Raw genomic sequence first — 21,886 nt, forward strand, 5'->3', positions numbered from 1 at the left:
CGGCTTCTACCAGTTTTTCCATTCGTCTGTAAAGAATTTAGTATTTTGCAGCTGTGACTTATTAAACTGATAGTTCGGTAATTTTCACATCTGTCAACACCTGCTTTCTTCTTGATGTCTGAGGGAATTTCGCCTGTCTCATACGTCTTGCTCACCAGATGGTATAGTTTTGTCAGGACTGGCTCTCCCAAGGCCATCAGTAGTTCTAATGGAATGTTGTGTACACCCAGGGCCTTGTTTCGACTTAGGTCTTTCAGTGCTCTGTCAAACTCTTCATGCAGTATCATATCTCCCATTTCATCTTCATCTACATCCTCTTCCATTTCCATAATATTGCCCTCAAGATCATCGCCCCAGTGTAGACCCTCTATATACTGCTTCCAGCTTTCTGCTTTCCCTTCTTTGCTTAGAACTGGGTTTCCATCTGAGCTCTTGATATTCATGCAAGTGGTTCTCTTTTCTCCAAAGGTCTCTTTAATTTTCCTGTAGGCAGTATCTATCTTACCCCTCGTGAGATAAGCCTCTACATCCTTACATTTGTCCTCTAGCCATCTCTGCTTAGCCATTTTGCACTTCCTGTTGATTTCATTTTTGAGACGTTTGTATTCCTTTTTGCCTGCTTCACTTGCTGCATTTTTGTATTTTCTCCTTTCATCAATTAAATTCAGTATCTCTTCTGTTGCCCAAGGATTTCTACTAGCCCTCATCTTTTTACCTACTTGATCCTCTGCTGCCTTCACTACTTCATTCCTCAAAGCTACCCATTCTTCTTCTACTGTATTTCCTTCCCCCATTCCTGTCAGTTGTTCCCTTATGCTCTCCCTGAAACTCTCTACAACCTCTGGTTCTTTCAGTTTATCCAGGTCCCATCTCCTTAAATTCCCACCTTTTTGCAGTTTCTTCAGTATCAATCTGCAGTTCATAACCAATAGATTGTGGTCAGAATCCACATCTGCCCCTGGAAATGTCTTACAATTTAAAATCTGGTTCCTAAATCTCTGTCTTACCATTATATAATCTATCTGAAACCTTTTAGTATCTCCAGGGTTCTTCCATGTATACAACCTTCTTTCATGATTCTTGAACCAAGTGTTAGCTAAGATTAAGTTATGCTCTGTGCAAAATTCTACCAGGCGGCTTCCTCTTTCATTTCTTAGCCCCAATCCATATTCACCTACATCTACATCTACATCTATACTCCGCGAGCCACCTTACGGTGTGTGGCGGAGGGTACTTATTGTACCACTATCTGATCCCCCCTTCCCTGTTCCATTCACGAATTGTGCGTGGGAAGAACGACTGCTTGTAAGTCTCCGTATTTGCTCTAATTTCTCGGATCTTTTCGTTGTGATCATTACGCGAGATATATGTGGGCGGTAGTAATATGTTGCCCATCTCTTCCCGGAATGTGCTCTCTCGTAATTTCGATAATAAACCTCTCCGTATTGCGTAACGCCTTTCTTGAAGTGTCCGCCACTGGAGCTTGTTCAGCATCTCCGTAACGCTCTCGCGCTGACTAAATGTCCCCATGACGAATCGCGCTGCTTTTCGCTGGATCATGTCTATCTCTTCTATTAATCCAACCTGGTAAGGGTCCCATACTGATGAGCAATACTCAAGAATCGGACGAACAAGTGTTTTGTAAGCTACTTCTTTCGTCGATGAGTCACATTTTCTTAGAATTCTTCCTATGAATCTCAACCTGGCGCCTGCTTTTCCCACTATTTGTTTTATGTGATCATTCCACTTCAGATCGCTCCGGATAGTAACTCCTAAGTATTTTACGGTCGTTACCGCTTCCAATGATTTACCACCTATGGCATAATCGTACTGGAATGGATTTCTGCCCCTATGTATGCGCATTATATTACATTTATCTACGTTTAGGGAAAGCTGCCAGCTGTCGCACCATTCATTAATCCTCTGCAGGTCTTCCTGGAGTACGTACGAGTCTTCTGATGTTGCTACTTTCTTGTAGACAACCGTGTCATCTGCAAATAGCCTCACGGAGCTACCGATGTTGTCAACTAAGTCATTAATGTATATTGTAAACAATAAAGGTCCTATCACGCTTCCTTGCGGTACTCCCGAAATTACCTCTACATCTGCAGATTTTGAACCGTTAAGAATGACATGTTGTGTTCTTTCTTCTAGGAAATCCTGAATCCAATCACAAACCTGGTCCGATATTCCGTAAGCACGTATTTTTTTCACTAAACGTAAGTGCGGAACCGTATCAAATGCCTTCCTGAAGTCCAGGAATACGGCATCAATCTGCTCGCCAGTGTCTACGGCACTGTGAATTTCTTGGGCAAATAGGGCGAGCTGAGTTTCACATGATCTCTGTTTGCGGAATCCATGTTGGTTATGATGAAGGAGATTTGTATTATCTAAGAACGTCATAATACGAGAACACAAAACATGTTCCATTATTCTACAACAGATTGACGTGAGTGAAATAGGCCTATAATTATTCGCATCTGATTTATGACCCTTCTTGAAAATGGGAACGACCTGCGCTTTCTTCCAGTCGCTAGGTACTTTACGTTCTTCCAGAGATCTACGATAAATTGCTGATAGAAAGGGGGCAAGTTCTTTAGCATAATCACTGTAAAATCTTAAGGGTATCTCGTCTGGTCCGGATGCTTTTCCGCTACTAAGTGATAGCAGTTGTTTTTCAATTCCGATATCGTTTATTTCAATATTTTCCATTTTGGCGTCCGTGCGACGGCTGAAGTCAGGGACCGTGTTACGATTTTCCGCAGTGAAACAGTTTCGGAACACTGAATTCAGTATTTCTGCCTTTCTTCGGTCGTCCTCTGTTTCGGTGCCATCGTGGTCAACGAGTGACTGAATAGGGGATTTAGATCCGCTTACCGATTTCACATATGACCAAAACTTTTTAGGGTTCTTGTTTAGATTGTTTGCCAATGTTTTATGTTCGAATTCGTTGAATGCTTCTCTCATTGCTCTCTTTACGCTCTTTTTCGCTTCGTTCAGCTTTTCCTTATCAGCTATGATTCGACTACTCTTAAACCTATGGTGAAGCTTTCTTTGTTTCCGTAGTACCTTTCGTACATGATTGTTATACCACGGTGGATCTTTCCCCTCGCTTTGGACCTTAGTCGGTACGAACTTATCTAAGGCGTACTGGACGATGTTTCTGAATTTTTTCCATTTTTGTTCCTTCTCTTCCGTTTCCTACTGTCGAATTCCAGTCACCCATGACTATTAAATTTTCATCTCCCTTCACTACCTGAATAATTTATTTTATCTCATCATACATTTCATCAATTTCTTCATCATCTGCAGAGCTAGTTGGCATATAAACTTGTACTACTGTAGTAGGCATGGGCTTCGTGTCTATCTTGGCCACAATAATGCGTTCATTATGCTGTTTGTAGTAGCTAACCCGCACTCCCTTTTTTTTATTCATTATTAAACATACTCCTGCATTACCCCTATTCGATTTTGTATTAATAACCCTAGATTCACCTGACCAAAAGTCTTCTTCCTCCTGCCACCGAACTTCACTAATTCCCACTATATCTAACTTTAACCTATCCATTTCCCTTTTTAAATTTTCTAACCTACCTGCCTGATTAAAGGATCTGACATTCCATGCTCCGATCCATAGAACGGCAGTTTTCTTTCTCCTGATAACGATGTCCTCTTGAGTAGTCCCCGCCCGGAGATCCGAATGGGGGACTATTTTACCTCCGGAATATTTTACCCAAGAGGAAGCCATCATCATTTAATCATACAGTAAAGCTGCATGCCCTCGGGAAAAATTACGGCTGTAGTTTCTCCTTGCTTTCAGCCGTTCGCAGTACCAAAACAGCAAGGCCGTTTTGGTTAGTGTTACAAGGCCAGATCAGTGAATAATCCAGACTGTTGCCCCTGCAACTATTGAAAAGGCTGCTGCCCCTCTTCAGGAACCACATGTTTGTCTGGCCTCTCAACAGATACCCCTCCGTTGCGGTTGCACCTACGGTACAGCTATCTGTATCGTTGAGGCACGTAAGCCTCCCCACCAATGGCAAGGTCCATGGGTCATGGTTCCTTTCTATACTCACGAAAATACTCTTGACATCATCCCAAAGCTTTGCTTCTATCATTATCCTTACAGAAGACCACTCTCAGCTGGACTCCTTCCTTTTCTCTTTATCTTTAACAAAACTTTTGTATCTCATTATTATCCCTCATTTTGCCCAACTGCACTATCTTTCTCCTGCATAACTTAACTGCTCTTCTCTCTCTTAAGTCTTCCACCACAAGTCTGCAGCATTCTTTGTCTCACTTCTTATCTCTTTTGGATTGCCAGTGATTACTCCTCATTGAACCATTTTACTGTCCCCTCCCCAGTACTAATTGTGTGGCTACACTGACATCTGTTTTCAGTACCCCCAATTAGTTTCCACGCCCCCTTCCTTCCATGTGTTCTTTCTTGCCTCAGTAATCTTTTCCAATTTCTTCTTGAACTCTTTCTGTTTTTCATTGATTTGGGGACTTTATGTATTGTGCTTTGATCTTCCCTTACTGTTTTTGTTTCTTGGCATACCTACTTTCTGTCTATATCTGACCCATATTAAGTATGGAACTGTCTCTCTACAGCTACTAACTCTCATTACATCTGGTGTGTGACATTTATCTATAATCAGATGGTATATTTGGTCCTTTCTAACTTTCCTTGATGATGCCCAAGTACACTTCTTGATATTTCTCCATGTGTGTCAGACAGACTTTTTTCAATGCAACAGTTCAAATTCACAGACGCTGGCAGGGAAATCTTTTGTACAGTGCTCATTGTTTATCGCCTTATAAAAATCAGTACAAAACATGAAATAAACCAAGCAAGAGTTCAGCAGCAGCGGAGACAGGCAAAATCTGAATAACAAACCAAACACAGCCCAAATAATTGTATAGTTCGCCACAAGAGGCATACAAATGCTCGACATGGTAGCAGCACACAGATCACTGTGGCAGTGTTACTAAAACACCAAATGCATTCCAAAGAATTTGTAACAAAGCAGACATGAAGATCACTGTGAAATACTGGCAACGGCAAATACCAAAGTGCCTTATGGCACCTTGCATCATTGACACAGGATTTTTCTTTTACAACTAGATCTGATAGTCTTTGATGGTTTGACAGTGGCTAGAGGTAGGCTTTTCATTGTCCCAGATGGCCATCTCATGTGATGTGATATGCTAGAACAGACCTTACACCAGGCCATTCAGTGTCCCAAATGATGATTTAGCAGTTACACAAGTCATTGTCCAGCAGTGTTATATAAGAAGACATAATATGGATACTGAAGCACGGCCAAGTTGTTCAGAAATAGCATAACTGATGTTGATGTTGTCTCTGATTCTCCAACCTATTTTAGCAGAGGTGTTACTAATGAACAATTCAGGATGGAATTTATAAGTATATATTTATCATCAACAAAATGTAGCTACTACACAGTTACTTGAAAGCTACACGTAGTTGCACAGAATTTTTGCTGACAATCTAAAAGCAAGAACCAAAGGTAATTTACGAAGATCTATATGTAACCTTAAAAATGTCGATTGACAAAACCAAAACATGACCTCTGTAGTAAAAACCTGATAAAACAAGATGTTTGAAAGAGTGAAAGAATTTAAATATCTTGGTTTTTAAACAATCATTTCTTAACAACAACAACAAAAAATATCAAGAACGTAGGAAAAGCTAGACTGCTACCGACAAAAAAAAAATTACACTTCACACACACACACACACACACACACACACACACACACACACACACACACACACACGTGTGCACAACAAACTCTGGCACCTTGGCTCAGAATGCAGCTATCAGGTCAGATGGCAGTAGCAATATGGAAGGAGGGGTGGGGGGGGAGGATGGAATTCGAGTGTACGGGTGAGAAGGGACAGGAGTGCTATCTGACAAAGTGTGCAAGGACTAGAATGCCAACAGGCATGGCATCAGGAGGTTGTGGGGCAGTGAGGTAGGGAAAAAGGAGAAGCGCGGGGAAACATGGGAAGGTGCACTGGAAGAGGGCAGCAAATAGAGACCTGTCACAGGTTTATCCTATGCTATCAGGTGCTGGGCCACTTGTGAAAGCAGCTATGTCATTTACCAGCTCTGCTACAATCATTGCACAACTTTTTATATTGGTATGATTACGAACCAGCTGTCAACTAGGACAAACGGCCACTGCCAATCTGTGGCCCAGAGCACAGTAGACCACCCTGTGACACAACATGGAGCTGAACATAATATGCTTGATTTCAATGGCTGCTTCACTACCCGAGCTATCTGGATCCTTCCTTCCACCACCAGCTTTTCTGAAATGCGCAGATGGGAGAGTTATTCTTATAACACATTCTCTGTTTCTGTAATTGTTCCAGCCTCAACCTATGGTAACATACTGTCCCCACACCCTCCACCCAACAGTTTCTATCCCGATCAAATTCTTGTTGTATCTTCAGCTAGATCAAATTGTCATCTGTGCACAGTATTTGAAACATGTTACCTTTGTGACAAGCAGCAGTCTATTGTTTCCTATATTGTTGATATTTCTACCTGGAGTTTCATTGTTTGATTTTAACTACAAAACATATTAAATTTAAAAGATCCATGGAAATAATAAACAAGGTAATGAAACTAAATGAATTTTTCAGTCTGCAGCAGTGTGCACTAACTTAAAACTTGCTGGCAGATTTAAACTCAGTACCTGACTGGGACTCGAACCTGGGACCTGTGCCTTTTGTGGGCATGTGCTCTTCTGATTGAGCTATCCATGCTCAACTGATGACATGCCCTCACAGTTTTACTTCAGGCAGTACCTCACCTCCTATCTTCCAAACTATACAGAAGTTCTCTTGCATATCTTGTGGGACTAGCATTTCTGGAATAAAAGATATTGTGAAGAAATGGCTTAACCACTGCCTGTTTCTGTGAAGATTGGAAGATAGAAGATGAAGTACTGACAGAAGCAAAGCTGTAAGCACAGGTCATGATCATGCTTGGATAGCTCAGTCACTAGAGCACTTGCTCACAAAAGGCAAAGGTACCAGATTCGAGTCCCAGTCTGTCACACAGTTTTAATCTGCCAGAGATTCAAACCAAATATTGTAGAAAAACACACCCCTATCCATCTATACAAAACCTCTACATTGTTACGATTTTACGTGAAAGGAATGAGAGCATAATAATGCCAATGAAACATAGTTCATGTAGCAAACAATAGGAAGGCTGTATGAAATGGTAGAGAAAAAGAAAGAGGGAGATCCTCAATAAGCTGAACTGTAATTAATCTTGGGGTATATACACCATATCAAGAAAATGGCTATAATGTCAATTGGATGTGCAACACAAGATTTGCACAAGCAATTCTAAACTACAGAACAAACAGCAGAAGTGTTTTGAGCCTTCCTATGAAGAGATGGAAGAGAAACTTTAATTTTACACCATACAGTAACAGTCTTTCCACGGCTAAGACATGTCAGGATGATGATTTTCCATTGCTTGGAGGAAGGTACATAGTGTACCATATTATTTGCTACACATTATATTCAATTAGCAAGTTCTCTTTATAAGCTTGAACCTGTATTTGTACTATTGTGGTTATTACATTGGACATATGTGGTAAGAAGTAACATGTTTCTCGATTCGTCATGGAAAGTCCAGTCTTGAAATTTCAGAAGTTAACTTTTCCTTGCAATGCCATATCTTCTTTTGAGTATTTTCCATTGGAGTTCATTCAGCACAATACTGTCACAGAAATGCTTGACAAAGTATTCAGCTTTTGCTACAGGTTACAGTTCAATTCCGTATTGCCACAAAGTAAATAAAGTGTGTTATAGAATATCAATATAAATACTGAATACACCCCCCCCCCCCCCCCCCCATGTCATTTTCAGTGGGAGATGTAATCTGAATGAAGTATTAGCATAAGGTTTATAAATTAGTTGCAAAATTCCGAAAGACCTACAGATGATCAATGATGGGTACAAAGATTGGGAGCTTTCCCTAACTTAAGAAAAAGTAATGTATGTAGAAAGGTATTTATTAAAAAGGTTCACTTTGTTCTCTGCCACTGTGATAGGTTGCACAGATAACTTACTTTGTAAAACCACAAATTTTGCACATTACACTGATTTTTATTTCACTTGGTAACATTATGAATCTCTGTGTACATTAATTCTGAAAGAATGTGTTAAGCATCTGAAGGTGGGTCTTTTGGGATCAAAATGAATTGTGCTTTCTAATTAAAAAAGAAAAAGCATTATGGTGCCTGAAGACAGATGTTTCTCTTCTGTATTTTAAAAATGTAAATCAGTTGCAGCTCGAAAAATAGTCTTATTAATAAGAAGACTGTTTGACTACACTATTGCAAGTGAAGAAATGAGTCAGTCACATGTGTGTAACTATCTAGATTGGTTTAAAATCTATGAAACAGCGAAGCTGTTCGACTGTTTAAGTACTGCTGTCGCGAGCACCTATGGAAGGTGGTTGAAGGATGGTGGAATAATGTGTATGCCATATGGTACTGGACATCCATGTCCCATCACTAATCGCAGAAGTCGGAGAATCCCCCCCTGTGTAATCCAGGATAGGTAGTGATCGGTGGCAGATCCGATGCCAAAGTACAATGATAGTGCAGGCACAAGTGTGTTCTTCCACGTGCCCGCAAAGTCAGTTCATTGTGGGATGTATTCTTCCTCTTCTAATTGCAACTTCCCAGGCCTTAATAAGTATGTGGCTACAATCATGACTGAACAGCAGTCCCCTTATTCAGATCTCAATAAATTCATTAATGACACAGTCCCATAAGTTAGACATCTGGGTCAGAAACTTAGTATCGTTGTAATCTATTCCATGTAATTCCAATAGGCAATGCTCTGTGACTGCCAATATGCTAGGCTGCTGATATTTGGTACTCAGTTGGTGTTCTCGGCAATGATCTATAAAAGTATGCACTATAGGTAGAAACTGGGGGTCCTGCACCTAAGAGTATAAAATAGACATCATTTGCTGAGAGGCTATGATCAATGTTTTCTAGGTTGCAAAAATAGATTTTCCTTTGAAACCAGCTGGATGAAGAAAGTACTCAAGGAGAGGACTGAATTGCAAAAAGTAAAACAAGGGTAACAATGTAGTTAAATCAGGCAATACAGGGGAAGTTACATCAGGAAATAAAACTAAAAGTAGTAGATGAATTTTGCTATTTGGGCAGCAAAATAACCGATGATGGCTGAAATAGAGAAGATATAAAATTCAGACTGGCAATGGTAAGAAATGTATTTCTGAAAGAGAAAAATGTATTAACATGGAAGCAAAACTGTTCGCAAGTCTTGAACAGAAGTGAAACAGGACAACACTCAGTTTGTCTAAGAGATTAATGGTTTTTTTTAATCTAAGGATGAAGGAGAATTGCTGAAAATTAGATGGGTGGATTGGCTAACCAGTGGAGAGTTACTCAATCATAGGCCACATTTGGAGGGATCAAGGAAGGAATCGTCAGTTTGCTAATAGAGGGGGGGGGGAGATTTGTAGGAAACCGAAGCCTGACTCTTGTAAGTTGGTTCAAATGGATGTAGGTCATGAGGTGAATAAATATTTTGCTAGGGGAGTACAATTCCAACCAATGATCTCTACATAAAGCCTTCTTCCAGTGGTGTAAACACCAGATGCTTTAGCAATGCTGTAGATGACTAGCTTCAGAGCACAAGTTTGTTTACATGAGGGTTCACCTTAAATGAACAGAGTATAGTGTCTTTAAGCATAACGACTTCTGTAATGTTATTCAACCATAGATGGCTTATTCTTGAATTATTTTTCCATTAACATTGCAGATCATATCAACTGAAACTTGGGAGCAACAAAAGTGCTGTTTTGTAGGTTTTAGTAGTAGTTACGGAGAGGTGAAGAGGCTAATGCAGGATAGACTAGTGTAGATAACTGCATCAAAGCCAGTTGTCAGATTGAAGACAACAACATAGGCACTGCTTTATAGTGTCAAAGAAGACCTCCGAATACGGAACTTGGGGATCTATCTGACCCTATACCAATGTGGCAAGAGATATGTCTGCTTAATTATATTTCTGAAGATAAGTGTCCTTTATTTGTACATAATTTTATCATCTGCCAATCAACAACTAACATTTATTGCCTGAATTTTGGCATTCTTGCACCCACGTTGTTTTCTTCAGCCCAACAACTGGCCTTGATGCAGCTCTCCGCACCAGTTTATCTAGCACGTGCCTTTCTATCTCTGCATAACTACTAAAACCTACATTCATTTGCACCAGCGTACTATAGCCAAGCTTTGGTCTCCAACGAAACTTCCCCACTTCACATCCAGTAGCAAATTGACAATTCCGTGATGCCTCCAGACTGAGTAACTCTCCACTGGTTATACAATCCACCCATCTAATCTTCACCAATCCTCCTTCAGCCCCAGATTTAAAAAGCTCTTAATCTATTATACGAACTGTGTATTGTCCTATTTCACTTCTGTTCAAGACTTCCTTCAAGAAAGACTCAGTTTTATAGTCTGTGTTAATAATTGTATCTTTTTAGAAATACATTTGTTACCATAGCCATTCTGAATTTTATATCTTCTATACTTCAGCCATTGCAAGTTATTTTGCTGCCTAAACAGCAAAAGTCGTCTACTACTATTAGTTTTATTTCCTAATGTAACTCTCCCAATATCCCATGATGTAACTACATTCAATTACCCTCATTTTACTTCTGTAGATGTTCTTATAACCTTCAAGACACTTTCCATCATGTTCAACTGCTTTTCCAAATCCTTTGCCATCTCTAAATAACAATTTCATTAGCAAATCTTAAAATCTTTTTCTTCACCTTGTACTTTGACCCACTTGTGGAGGAAACCACCAAGAAATTCGACATTTTGCTTCACACAGATTGAACAACACTGGGGATAGGCTACCTTATCTAACTCCCCTCTCACTTCACTTTCACATCTTTCTGCAGTCTGCTGTATAAGTTCTCGACAACCTGTCACCCCTTGTATTTTGTCCCTGCTACACAATCTCAAAGAGGGCTTCCAGTCAACTGTCACTCACTTTCTCTAAATTTACACTGCTATGAATGTAGGTTTGCCTTTCGACAACTGACTCATCACATATTAGTTTCTACCACTTTATCCATTGCACTTCATACAACTCATGTCAGTAATTTTCAGTTATTGATTACGAAAGTGACAGGTCATTATTCTTATATCTAGCAGAACCTACCTTCTTTCTAGTAGGAACTATTACATTCTTCATGAAACCTGAGATTATTTCATCTGCCTCCTATTTTGTATACCATTTACAATAGCTGGTCATGTTATGTTCATGTGAAGAGCTGAAGTCAGTATCATCTACTCCAGGTGTCTTGTTTCAACATTGGTCATTTAGTACCGTCAAGTTATTCTCTGTTTATTATCTCCCATATTCTCTGCTTCTTCCCTTTCCATAATATTGTCTTCTATTTCAGTTTCTTTTTATTTGCACCCATGAAAAAGTCTCAGTAATCAAAACTTTTCTGAAATTTTTTGCATTTAAATGAGTTATGAAATTTGCAGGTCAAAATGGCTGCCAGTATTTACCTTCTGAAGCAAAGTTCCAGTTACGCCAATACACACGAAACACTAATTCTAGCTTTTGGCACTCATTTGTTTCTCGGGGAATGGGTTGGGCAAGTTTAGAAAGAAGTGGCAGGTCGTTCTGACCCCAAGATGACAGAACCACCTGTTCCTCCTGGTTGTAGATGTCTGGCTATTCAGTGTGTCTGTAGTTTTATAGGTCTGAAGGTAATGTTCCTTTCTAGTACTCACCTCATTAGCATGCATTGAAAAATTAAACATGTTTGCATCTTATGTAGCACACTTTTGTAATGAAATGTCTATTCAGCAAATGTGTAATACCATTCCAATTTCATGACATTTCTGTAGAATACTGTACACTTAAGATGATAATTCTCCTGTTTTTGTGCATGTGTGACAATCTCAAAGCCCAAATTACACACAACAAATGTTCATGTTTTGATAGCCAGATGTAAAATTAAGTACAAACCAAAGCTAAAATATGTTATGAACTTTTAATTACTCATAACTGTAGCCCACACCAGGTGTGCTGACAACAGGAAACAAAGATGTAGGGGGGAGGTGTCTGACGACATAATCAGAGATAATACATTGGTAAGCACTGCCGGCTTCAGTCCAGGAATGCAAAGGGCAGAGTGAGAAATGAAGTCAGATAAACAGTCCACTTAAAAAACCACGAAAGTTGATGGAGGGGGAAGAGAAGAAAGATGGGGTGGATGTGATCTACATTAAACTAATAAAGAAAAGAGTAAATTAATGAATGATAGTATAATTTTACACGTGAATGTACATGCTGCAGTAAGGAGGCTTAGAAATTATTAAAAAACAAAACAAAAAAGTGAGAATTACTGAACTACATGACATAAGAGTCAATTTCTGTATTGTCTGCGTTAGGACATTCAAACTGCACAGTTGGCCATGCGGCATGATTGGAATTAGTATGCACATGCACCTTGTTGGCCATTTGCACGTGAAAATATCACGTTACAGCTTGTCTGAGCATATGGCATCTGTGAAGGCCTACTATGTGAGCAATAACCCCACTGCAGGTCAAAGGAAGTTAGCAACCGAGTTCAAGCTGAAGACAACTGGTCCAAGTGTGCTAACAATAAAGAATTTGATTTTCAAGTTTGAAGGAACAGGTAGTGTTCGTGATGACAGTGCTGTCATTGTCGGTCATCCAAAAAGGGTGAAAACGCCTGAAAACATACAGAAGACACGCTCAGTGTTTCAAACCAGCCCCAGGAAATTGATCGGATGAGCAGCACAACAGGTGGAAATCAACCAAAAGGCACTGTGACAAATTGTTGTTTAAGACCTGCATCTCTTCCCATACAAAATTCAAACCCATCAGCCATTAAGCACCAAGGGCCATGGAACAGCAGTTGTGTTTTTGCCAACATTTGTCCACAGAATTGAGGTACAGGACTTTGATGTTAACACTGTTTGGATCAGCAACAAAGCCCACTTTCATTTGGAAGGACAAGAAGCAAAACTGGCGCATTGGGAGACTGAGAATCCGCATTTCGCAATCAAGAAGTCTCTTCACCCTCAACGTGTGACTATGTGGTGTGCAGTCACGGAATTATCTGTGTGAAATTCCTCGGCGACACGGTGCCTACCGAACAGTATGTGAAGGTTTTGGAAGATAAGATGATTTCATTCCCATTATCCAAAGTGATCCCGATTTTCAAAAGATGTGGTTCATGCAAGACGGAGCTCAACCCCCAGGAAACGGGAAAGTGCGTGATGTCCTGAAGGAGCACTTTTGGAGACCACATTCTGGCTCTGGGGTACCCAGAGGCCACTGTCAAGTGCCTCAATTGGCTGCCACATTCTCCAGATCTGCACACATGCAACTTTTTTTGCGGGACTACATTAAAGACAAAGTGTATAGCAATAACTGCAAAACCACTGCCGAGATGAAAACAGCCATTCAGGAGGTCATCGACAGCATTGATGTTCAGACACTGCAGTGGGTCATGCAGAATTTCACTATTTGTCTGTGCCACATCACCTACGATAGGAGGCATGCCGAACAAATCATAACCTACATCCAAATATCTGTAGTTATCTTTCCATGTTGAATAAAGTGTGTGCACGCTGTAGTTTGTAACAAATTTAAGTTTTTTGTGTAGTTTAAATAATTGTCACCCTGTATGTAACCAAATAATGCAGTATCAGTATGGAATACATCAGAGTCCATGAACAACTTTATTGAGAACTGAGACCACGAAGAGAGCAGAGCTACAGTAGGACAAGCCCACCTCCCTCTCGCAGGGCTGGCAGCCTACACCCAAGTTGCATCTTTGCAAAAGCCTAACCAATAACAGGTCACTTCTGGTGTCGTGTAAGTCTTCCTCCAACTCCGTAATGGACTAGGATTTGGCTCAGCATTCATTTCAAAAGAGGGGGTGGAGATTATATATATATATATATATATATATATACACGTAGGCAGAGATACGTTCTGTGGGGGCTTGGTAACCAGCTACAATGGGGCGGCCGGGATTATTGGGTTTGTGAATTTTAGGAAGAAGGTAGAAGGTAGGGGTTCGGGGTGTCTGTGGGGTCAGGAGGTTGATGGAGTCAGGTGAAAGGTTTTGCAGGGGGCCTAAGGTTCTGAGGATTCCTTGAAGCTCCGCCTGAACATCGGGAATGGGATTACCTTGGCAAACTTTGTATGTGGTGTTGTCTGAAAGCTGGCGCAGTCCCTCAGCCACATACTCCCGACGATCAAGTACCACGGTCGTGGAACCCTTGTCCGCCGGAAGAATGACGATGGATCGGTCAGCCTTCAGATCACGGATAGCCTGGGCTTCAGCAGTGGTGATGTTGGGAGTAGGATTAAGGTTTTTTAAGGAGGATTGAGATGCAAGGCTGGAAGTCAGAAATTCCTGGAAGGTTTGGAGAGGGTGATTTTGAGGAAGAGGAGGTGGGTCCCGCTGCTACGGAGGACGGAACTGTTCCAGGCAGGGTTCAATTTGGATGGTGTCTTGGGGAGTAGGATTAGGATCATTTTTCTTCGTGGCAAAGTGATATTTCCAGCAGAGAGTACATGAGTAGGACAGTAAATCTTTGACGAGGGCTGTTTGGTTGAACACCTTCAACCCATTACATGCAGTCTCCCATCCTTCATCAAAGACACCAACCACTTTCTCGAACGCCTGGAATCCATCCATGTAACCATTGATGCCACTTCCTTATACACAAATATTCCGCACCTCCAGGGCCTCGCTGCAATGGAGCATTTCCTTTCACGCCGATCACCTGCCACCCTACCTAAAACCTCTTTCCTCATTACCTTAGCCAGCTTCATCCTCACCCACAACTACTTCACTTTTGAAGGCCAGACACGCCAACCTATTCATGGGTCGCCTAGAGGAAGCCTTCTTGGTTACCCAGGCCTGCCAACCCAAAGTTTGGTACAGATTTATTGATGACATCTTCATGATCTGGACTCACAGTGAAGAAGAACTCCAGAATTTCCCCTCCAACCTCAACTCCTTTGGTTCCATCAGGTTCACCTGGTCCTACTCCAAATCCCACGCCACTTTCCTTGACGTTGACCTCCATCTGTCCAATGGCCAGCTTCACACGTCTGTCCACATCAAACCCACCAACAAGCAACAGTACCTCCATTATGACAGCTGTCACCCATTCCACATCAAACGGTCCCTTCCCTACAGCCTAGGTCTTCGTGGCAAACGAATCTGCTCCAGTCCGGAATCCCTGAACCATTACACCAACAACCTGACAACAGCTTTCGCATCTCGCAACTACCCTCCCGACCTGGTACAGAAGCAAATAACCAGAGCGACTTCCTCATCTCCTCAAACCCAGAACCTCCCACAGAAGAACCCCAAAAGTGCCCCACTTGTGACAGGATACTTTCCGGGACTGGATCAGACTCTGAATTTGGCTCTCCAGCAGGGATACGACTTCCTCAAATCCTGCCCTGAAATGAGATCCGTCCTTCATGAAATCCTCCCCACTCCACCAAGAGTGTCTTTCCGCCGTTCACCTAACGTTCGTAACCTGTTAGTTCATCCCTATGAAATCCCCAAACCACCTTCCCTACCCTCTGGCTCGTATCCTTGTAACCGCCCCCGGTGTAAAACCTGTCCCATGCACCCTCCCACCACCACCTACTCCAGTCCTGTAACCCGGAAGGTGTACACGATCAAAGGCAGAGCCACATGTGAAAGCACCCACGTGATTTACCAACTGACCTGCCTACACTGTGATGCATTCTATGTGGGAATGACCAGCAACAAACTGTCCATTCGCATGAATGGACACAGGCAGACAGTGTTTGTTGGTAATGAGGATCACCCTGTGGCTAAACATGCCTTGGTGCACAGCCAGCACATCTTGGCACAGTGTTACACCGTCCAGGTTACCTGGATACTTCCCACCAACACCAACCTATCCGAACTCCGGAGATGGGAACTTGCTCTTCAATATATCCTCTCTTCCCGTTACCCACCAGGCCTCAATCTCCGCTAATTTCAAGTTGCCACCACTCATACCTCACCTGTCATTCAACAACATCTTTGCCTCTGCACTTCCACCTCGACTGACATCTCTGCCCAAACTCTCTGTCTTTAAATATGTGTGTGTGTGTGTGTGTGTGTGTGTGTGTGTGTGTGTGTGTGTCTTTCCCTCTCCTTCCCTCTTTCCTGATGAGGCAACAGTTTGTTGCAAAAGCTTGAATTTTGTGTGTCTATCGACCTGCCAGCACTTTCGTTTGGTAAGTCACATCATCTTTGTTTTTATATATATTTTTCTCACGTGGAATGTTTCCCTATATATATATATACTGCTTACTGGAGTTGATAGCATTGTAAACAAAGTATTACAGGCACCACTTCTGCTAGTATCTTACGTGCATCTAAAACTAAGATGTTTAAATCTCTCCACTATATAGTTATCACCATGTGTCAGTAATGAACACAAGGTCTGAAACAGTATGAAAATTTATCATTTCATATGGAAATACATGTAAGTTTTACATTCAAACACATTAAATTTGGGTCACCTGTACTTTATTTCACATCAACAGCAAATGTACATTTTCACACAATAACTTTCAGACTTAAAATTTAAGAACAAAAATACCAGTAGTTTAACAAAAACTTATCTAATGGCCAAACACCTCAAACTCCAACTGTGCTTGACTATCTTAATTTGGACAAAATCATGATTTCCACTTATTTACACACCCATAACAAGACAATGTCATTCTGTAACACTCTGTTGGCAAATGTTTGAAATCCACACTACAAGAGCGTATATTAGTACAGCCTGCAATCAAGACTTTTGGCAGTGAACTGGAAGCAATCTGCACTTTCTTTTTTTTTACAAAGTCAACTATATTTATGACAATGCAGTAATGAAAAATGGCAGTATGACTCATGAGTAAAATGATCAGTCTTATTTGATCAATGCAGATGAAAATACTGCTACACTGACAATTTTTTTTTTAAATTCTGAATAAATACAGCAATGAATATAAGCTGTATTCAATAAAAAAAAATTTGTAGGAGGTGGGGGAGTGGGGAAGGAGCATTCCTAACAAGGAAAAAAGCTCCTTTAACTGGTACACCATTTCATTCTTACGCTAAATAGCGAAGTCTTCAGACTAGAATAGCAAAGCGTAAAGATATATTTAAATGACCAACATGCCTGCTGCTATTAATAATGGAAAGAAATGTTAAAACTTTTAAGGTTTAGACATGAAATCATCACCATGGCTTCTCACCGTCTTAATTCATTGTACTTCAGGATTAATTGATAATTAGTGTTTGTTACATTCAAGTAAACTTCAAAAAAAAACCAAACAATTCATTAACATAAAGAATACCGAACATTATAAAGACGTATAAAATTACATTTCTGAACATATCTCTCATATCCTAAAAGACTGAGTATTCTATAACTTCATACTGTTGTACAAATGAATCGTCTGACAAAGATATAAGTCATCATTCCATAAAATTTGTCAGCCGAGCTACAGTGAGAAACTTTTTCCTGGCCACAGGTAAAATAAAAACACCTCTGATCACAGAATTCTTGCAGCTTCGTAACTTCTTGGACTTCATGTCCTCACAGTTTTAAAGAAACTATGTAAAATTTCCTGCGTCTTTCGTATATTTTGAAGTTTTCTTACTGCTAGCCGGAGGCGTCAAAAGGCAAGTGGACACTGGAAGAGCTTCTATATCCATCTGGAGTAAACGCTGCTGGGCGGCCTCCTAAATGTGAAATGCACTCATCAACCAAACTTTTCATACCATCAGATTAACAAACACCTTGACAAGGAGGAGATGAGAAACGTAGAGATGTGCCTGGCTACATACATACAGCACAAATTCAGGAATACTTACAAGCATCTTGACGTCAACTGAATGTGTTTGCGTATGATGAGTGTCACCAACAATAACACATGCTGCTGGATCATTCCACATGCCTGACTGTAAAACACCTTCTTCACGAAGGGTTAAGGCAAATGGTGACATCCAATGGACACACACCTCTATATCTTTCCATTTCATTCCTAGAACAGAATGAATTTCTTCCATTGGTGCGCAGAAATAAAAAATGTTTATTGAAGATCTCTTACCCTGATGCAACAATTTTACAGCTTACATTGTACACGGTAATTTTAAATTTATCAGCTTATATCCAATAGTGTTAAAAATTTTTCAGGATATTACACATGTTCTACATGATGTTAAAAAAAACACCACCTTCTGTGTGTTATTTTATACTGTTAAAACCTTAGTTCCTGTCTGAAAAATTACTGTCCCCCCATACAAAAAATCACAGAATTAAAGCATTTATACAGCAACTACAGTTACAACGACCACACAAATATAAATAGCGCACCCGAGCAATTGGGGCAAGTCAGAGTGGCAATGAGTTTCACAAGTTATGGCATGCAATGCTTTCCCTCCCAGTGAGAGTACAGAGCTTACAATAAAACTCAAATATAAAAAAGGAGACTGCACTAATAAAGATCGTGTGAATCACATGTGATGACTAAGGCAATGCACGACAAATAAGAACTTAGTTTCGGGAAATTTTGAACTGCAGCAGAACCCTATTTTAACAAACCCACTTCCAAGAAATTCCAGTTTTTATCAAATATTTCTATCAATCCCATAGAACCTGTCATTAAAAACAACTATATTGCACTTCATTTTTAACAAAGCCCCTTTAAGGAAAAGTTAGTTTGAAGAAATAAGAGTTTTCCAATTACTCCAGCTTTGATGACATTCTTAACATTTCAAACCATTTGGAGTAATTACTTTCATTTTAAAGCAGTTTATGCTGTTAAATGATAATACAACAAGTGTCAGTAACTCAATTGATTCTTTTAATAAACAAACAGATCTGTTTTCCATTCAAAGTTTGAAACTTCAAACTGGTGATTTCAGTGTTCTCAAATAATGCCACCACACCATCAATAGTATGCTTCCTGGGGTTCTCCCGAGTTGTTTATTCCATTTTATGCACAACATTCCCTCTTATTCACTGCCTGGGCTCCAACCAGAATTGATGCATTGTTGGTCTCAGCTATTTACAGCTAACACCCTAACCTCCACATGTCAGGCACTCTGATCGGTACCAAACGTTGTATGTCAAAGTATCAACAAAAACAATTTAGTTCATGCTTTGTGCAGTTGTCCAGCAGAACATGCTTATATGTTACTTTTAATTAACACCAGAACTATGGAGCACAGAAAACCATACCCGTCAGTGATTGTATCACAAATCTCTCATGGGTAATTTGGTAGGATATGCGGTCATCATACCCTAGGTCACACACTCAAACCCCACTAATAACAATTTTTCTTTTAACTGTTTACATGTGAAACAGTTATACAGAAAAATTTTCTGACATGTAAAAGGACTTTGATTTTTTAGCTGTTTTTTGTTTTGTTAGTTCAACATTACATACTTATTGTTGATATTATTTTGTTATCCAACTGGTAGTATTAATTTATAGGGTTAGATTTTAATCATAATTGCTAAAAATAAAATCTACAACCACACTATAAAAACTGGTCCCATAGAGAGAGAGAGAGAGAGAGAGAGAGAGAGAGAGAGAGAGAGAGAGAGAGAGAGATATGTGACACATTCAAAAATGATTGTCAATGATAAATACAATTTTAGTATTGTTACACAGATTTATTGCACCAAGTACTTTCATGAGATATTTGAATATTTGTGTGCTGTGCCATTCTAAAACAGGATACATGGTATGTTTGATCATAATTCGTTTCAAATTACAGAAATTTTTTAGTCAGCTGCTTATCTTAGTGAATATGACACCCCTTTATATATTAAAGAGAAGGGATGCCTGCATGAAATTTAGTGATTTCACAGAAGTTGCCAAGAAATCCGGGTCAACAAAATCATTGTTTCTATTTTATTCACTATAAAATGGTTGTTAGAGTTAGGGTTGTAAGATCTGTTGTCATTTTTAAAGTCAAAAGATTTTCTGTTACCAGTCACAATCTCTGTTTACATTTTTTTGCGGGGAACATGTTTCAGGAGACAATACCCATCTCCAACTGGCTTTATCATAAGATTGGTATGTTAAATGTGAGGACTGCTGTTTGGGAATTCGTAACACTGTGGAAATGTCATCACACCAATAGTGGTGATATATATTAAAGACACTTTCTACAGGCTAAGGTAAAATCTCTTTTGCATCACCCACCATCCACTGGAGAAGACGGGTGGACCGGGGTTAGGATTGTGTCGCATGGGGAGGGTAAGAAAGAAAGAAAGAAAGAAAGAAAGAAAGAAAGAAAGAGAGAGGCAAGAAGATGGGTTGGGGATGTGTAGCTAGCAGCTTCGAGTGAGGCAGAATGTTGCTGGCTGGACATGCAGGAGGGAAGGATAGCAGGTGCACAGTTTAGGCATGTGACACATGGGTAACAAGAGCCAGCAAGGTGCAGTGCTTGAAGATGTGGAGGCTTGGATTGGGAGGGGGTGACAGGAAGAGGAAGGGGAAAACATTAAGTTGCGGGTGTGGGGAGAGAGGTTTAGCAGAGATTGGGGCCAGGAGGGTTCAGAAAGCAAAGACTGTGTTGGATGGGTGACTCCTATCTGTATAGTTCAGAACTCTAGCATATTGTGCTTAGCCGCATGTCGATTCACTAGGTGGTCACCTTTGTTCTTGGCCACAATTGGGTAGTGGCTATTCATTATGGTGAACAGCTAGATGGTTGGATATCACACAGACATCAAAAGCTATGCAGTGAAGGCAATAGAGTTGGTTGATGACATAGCTTCTTTTCCAAGTGATCTTCCAAAGGATTGACACCCTTTCCAATGGGTTGGGAGAAGGAGTGACATAGGGATGGACCAGGACATTCAATGGGTGACAATACGACTAAGAGGGGTGAGAAGTGTGTTAGCAGGGTGTATACGTGGACAAGGAAAAAAATCCCGGATTTCCCGGAAAAAAATACACTTTCTCCCGGGTGACAGTATATTTTCCCTTATCAGTCCTTTGGATGGTTATGGTTTTATACACGGACGTACAATTTCCTGGCACTTCAGAAAATGAAACTCAGGGAAAAAGATACGTTTTGGAAATATCTTCGATGTCCAGCAACATGTACACTGTTTATTTTCGTATTACGAAAGTATACATTGGAATTCCACCAAACACCGCATGTTACATTCCGAATCATTGAAATCGAGATTTCGATGTGCTTTTGTAAGCCGTTCGTAGCTCATGTCACATACTCTCGCCAGCCGATGACAGTGGATATTCAGAGAATAGGACACGCAATGTAGTCAGCCAACAGCAACATCACTTAAGTAGCATGAACACAAACAGGGAAAGTTCATAGTTTAAATTAATAAACAGTGTTACTACAAGAAAAGAAAAGCTTTCACATATAATATTGGTCTCAAGCTCCAAGAGAAGCTAAGCTTTCGCACATAATGTTGATCTTTTTTGCGCATGTTACAGTTCAAGATATATCACACAAATGTGCCAGTAAAATTTTTAATAATGACATGAATGTCTGATCTTCAGAGTTCAAAATTCTTCTAAATGGCTCGTCATCAGAGTTGATTTTTAAATGAGAGTCAAACACTCTGTGATTTTATAAATTCACGCTACATTGTTGCACATAGTTCAACTTACGTAAAAGGATATTTACTTTGAAAGCAACGCTTTTCAAACCACCATTCCCAATATTTTCCCACAACCTGTTAGAAATAGGTTCGTTTCAGCAGT

At 40.3% G+C, this 21,886-nt stretch overlaps 1 protein-coding gene across 5 annotated transcripts in view; it reads right to left on the reverse strand.

Moving 5' to 3' along the window:
* Positions 1 to 16,653: 16,653 nt before the first annotated feature.
* The window catches only part of LOC126262246 (G1/S-specific cyclin-E), a 197,140-nt gene continuing 191,907 nt past the window's right edge, over positions 16,654 to 21,886 (reverse strand). For all 5 annotated transcript variants that reach the window (XM_049958731.1, XM_049958729.1, XM_049958728.1 and 2 more), the window contains exons 10-11: positions 18,009 to 18,178; positions 16,654 to 17,876 (exon numbers count right to left, since the gene is read on the reverse strand). In XM_049958731.1, coding sequence (XP_049814688.1) covers positions 17,748 to 17,876; positions 18,009 to 18,178 — 299 coding nt within the window. In that variant the 3' untranslated portion in view covers positions 16,654 to 17,747. The remainder of the gene's footprint in view (positions 17,877 to 18,008; positions 18,179 to 21,886) is intronic.

The sequence above is a fragment of the Schistocerca nitens genome, chromosome 6 (genome assembly GCF_023898315.1).
Source record: "Schistocerca nitens isolate TAMUIC-IGC-003100 chromosome 6, iqSchNite1.1, whole genome shotgun sequence".
In the NCBI taxonomy this organism is placed as follows: domain Eukaryota; kingdom Metazoa; phylum Arthropoda; class Insecta; order Orthoptera; family Acrididae; genus Schistocerca; species Schistocerca nitens.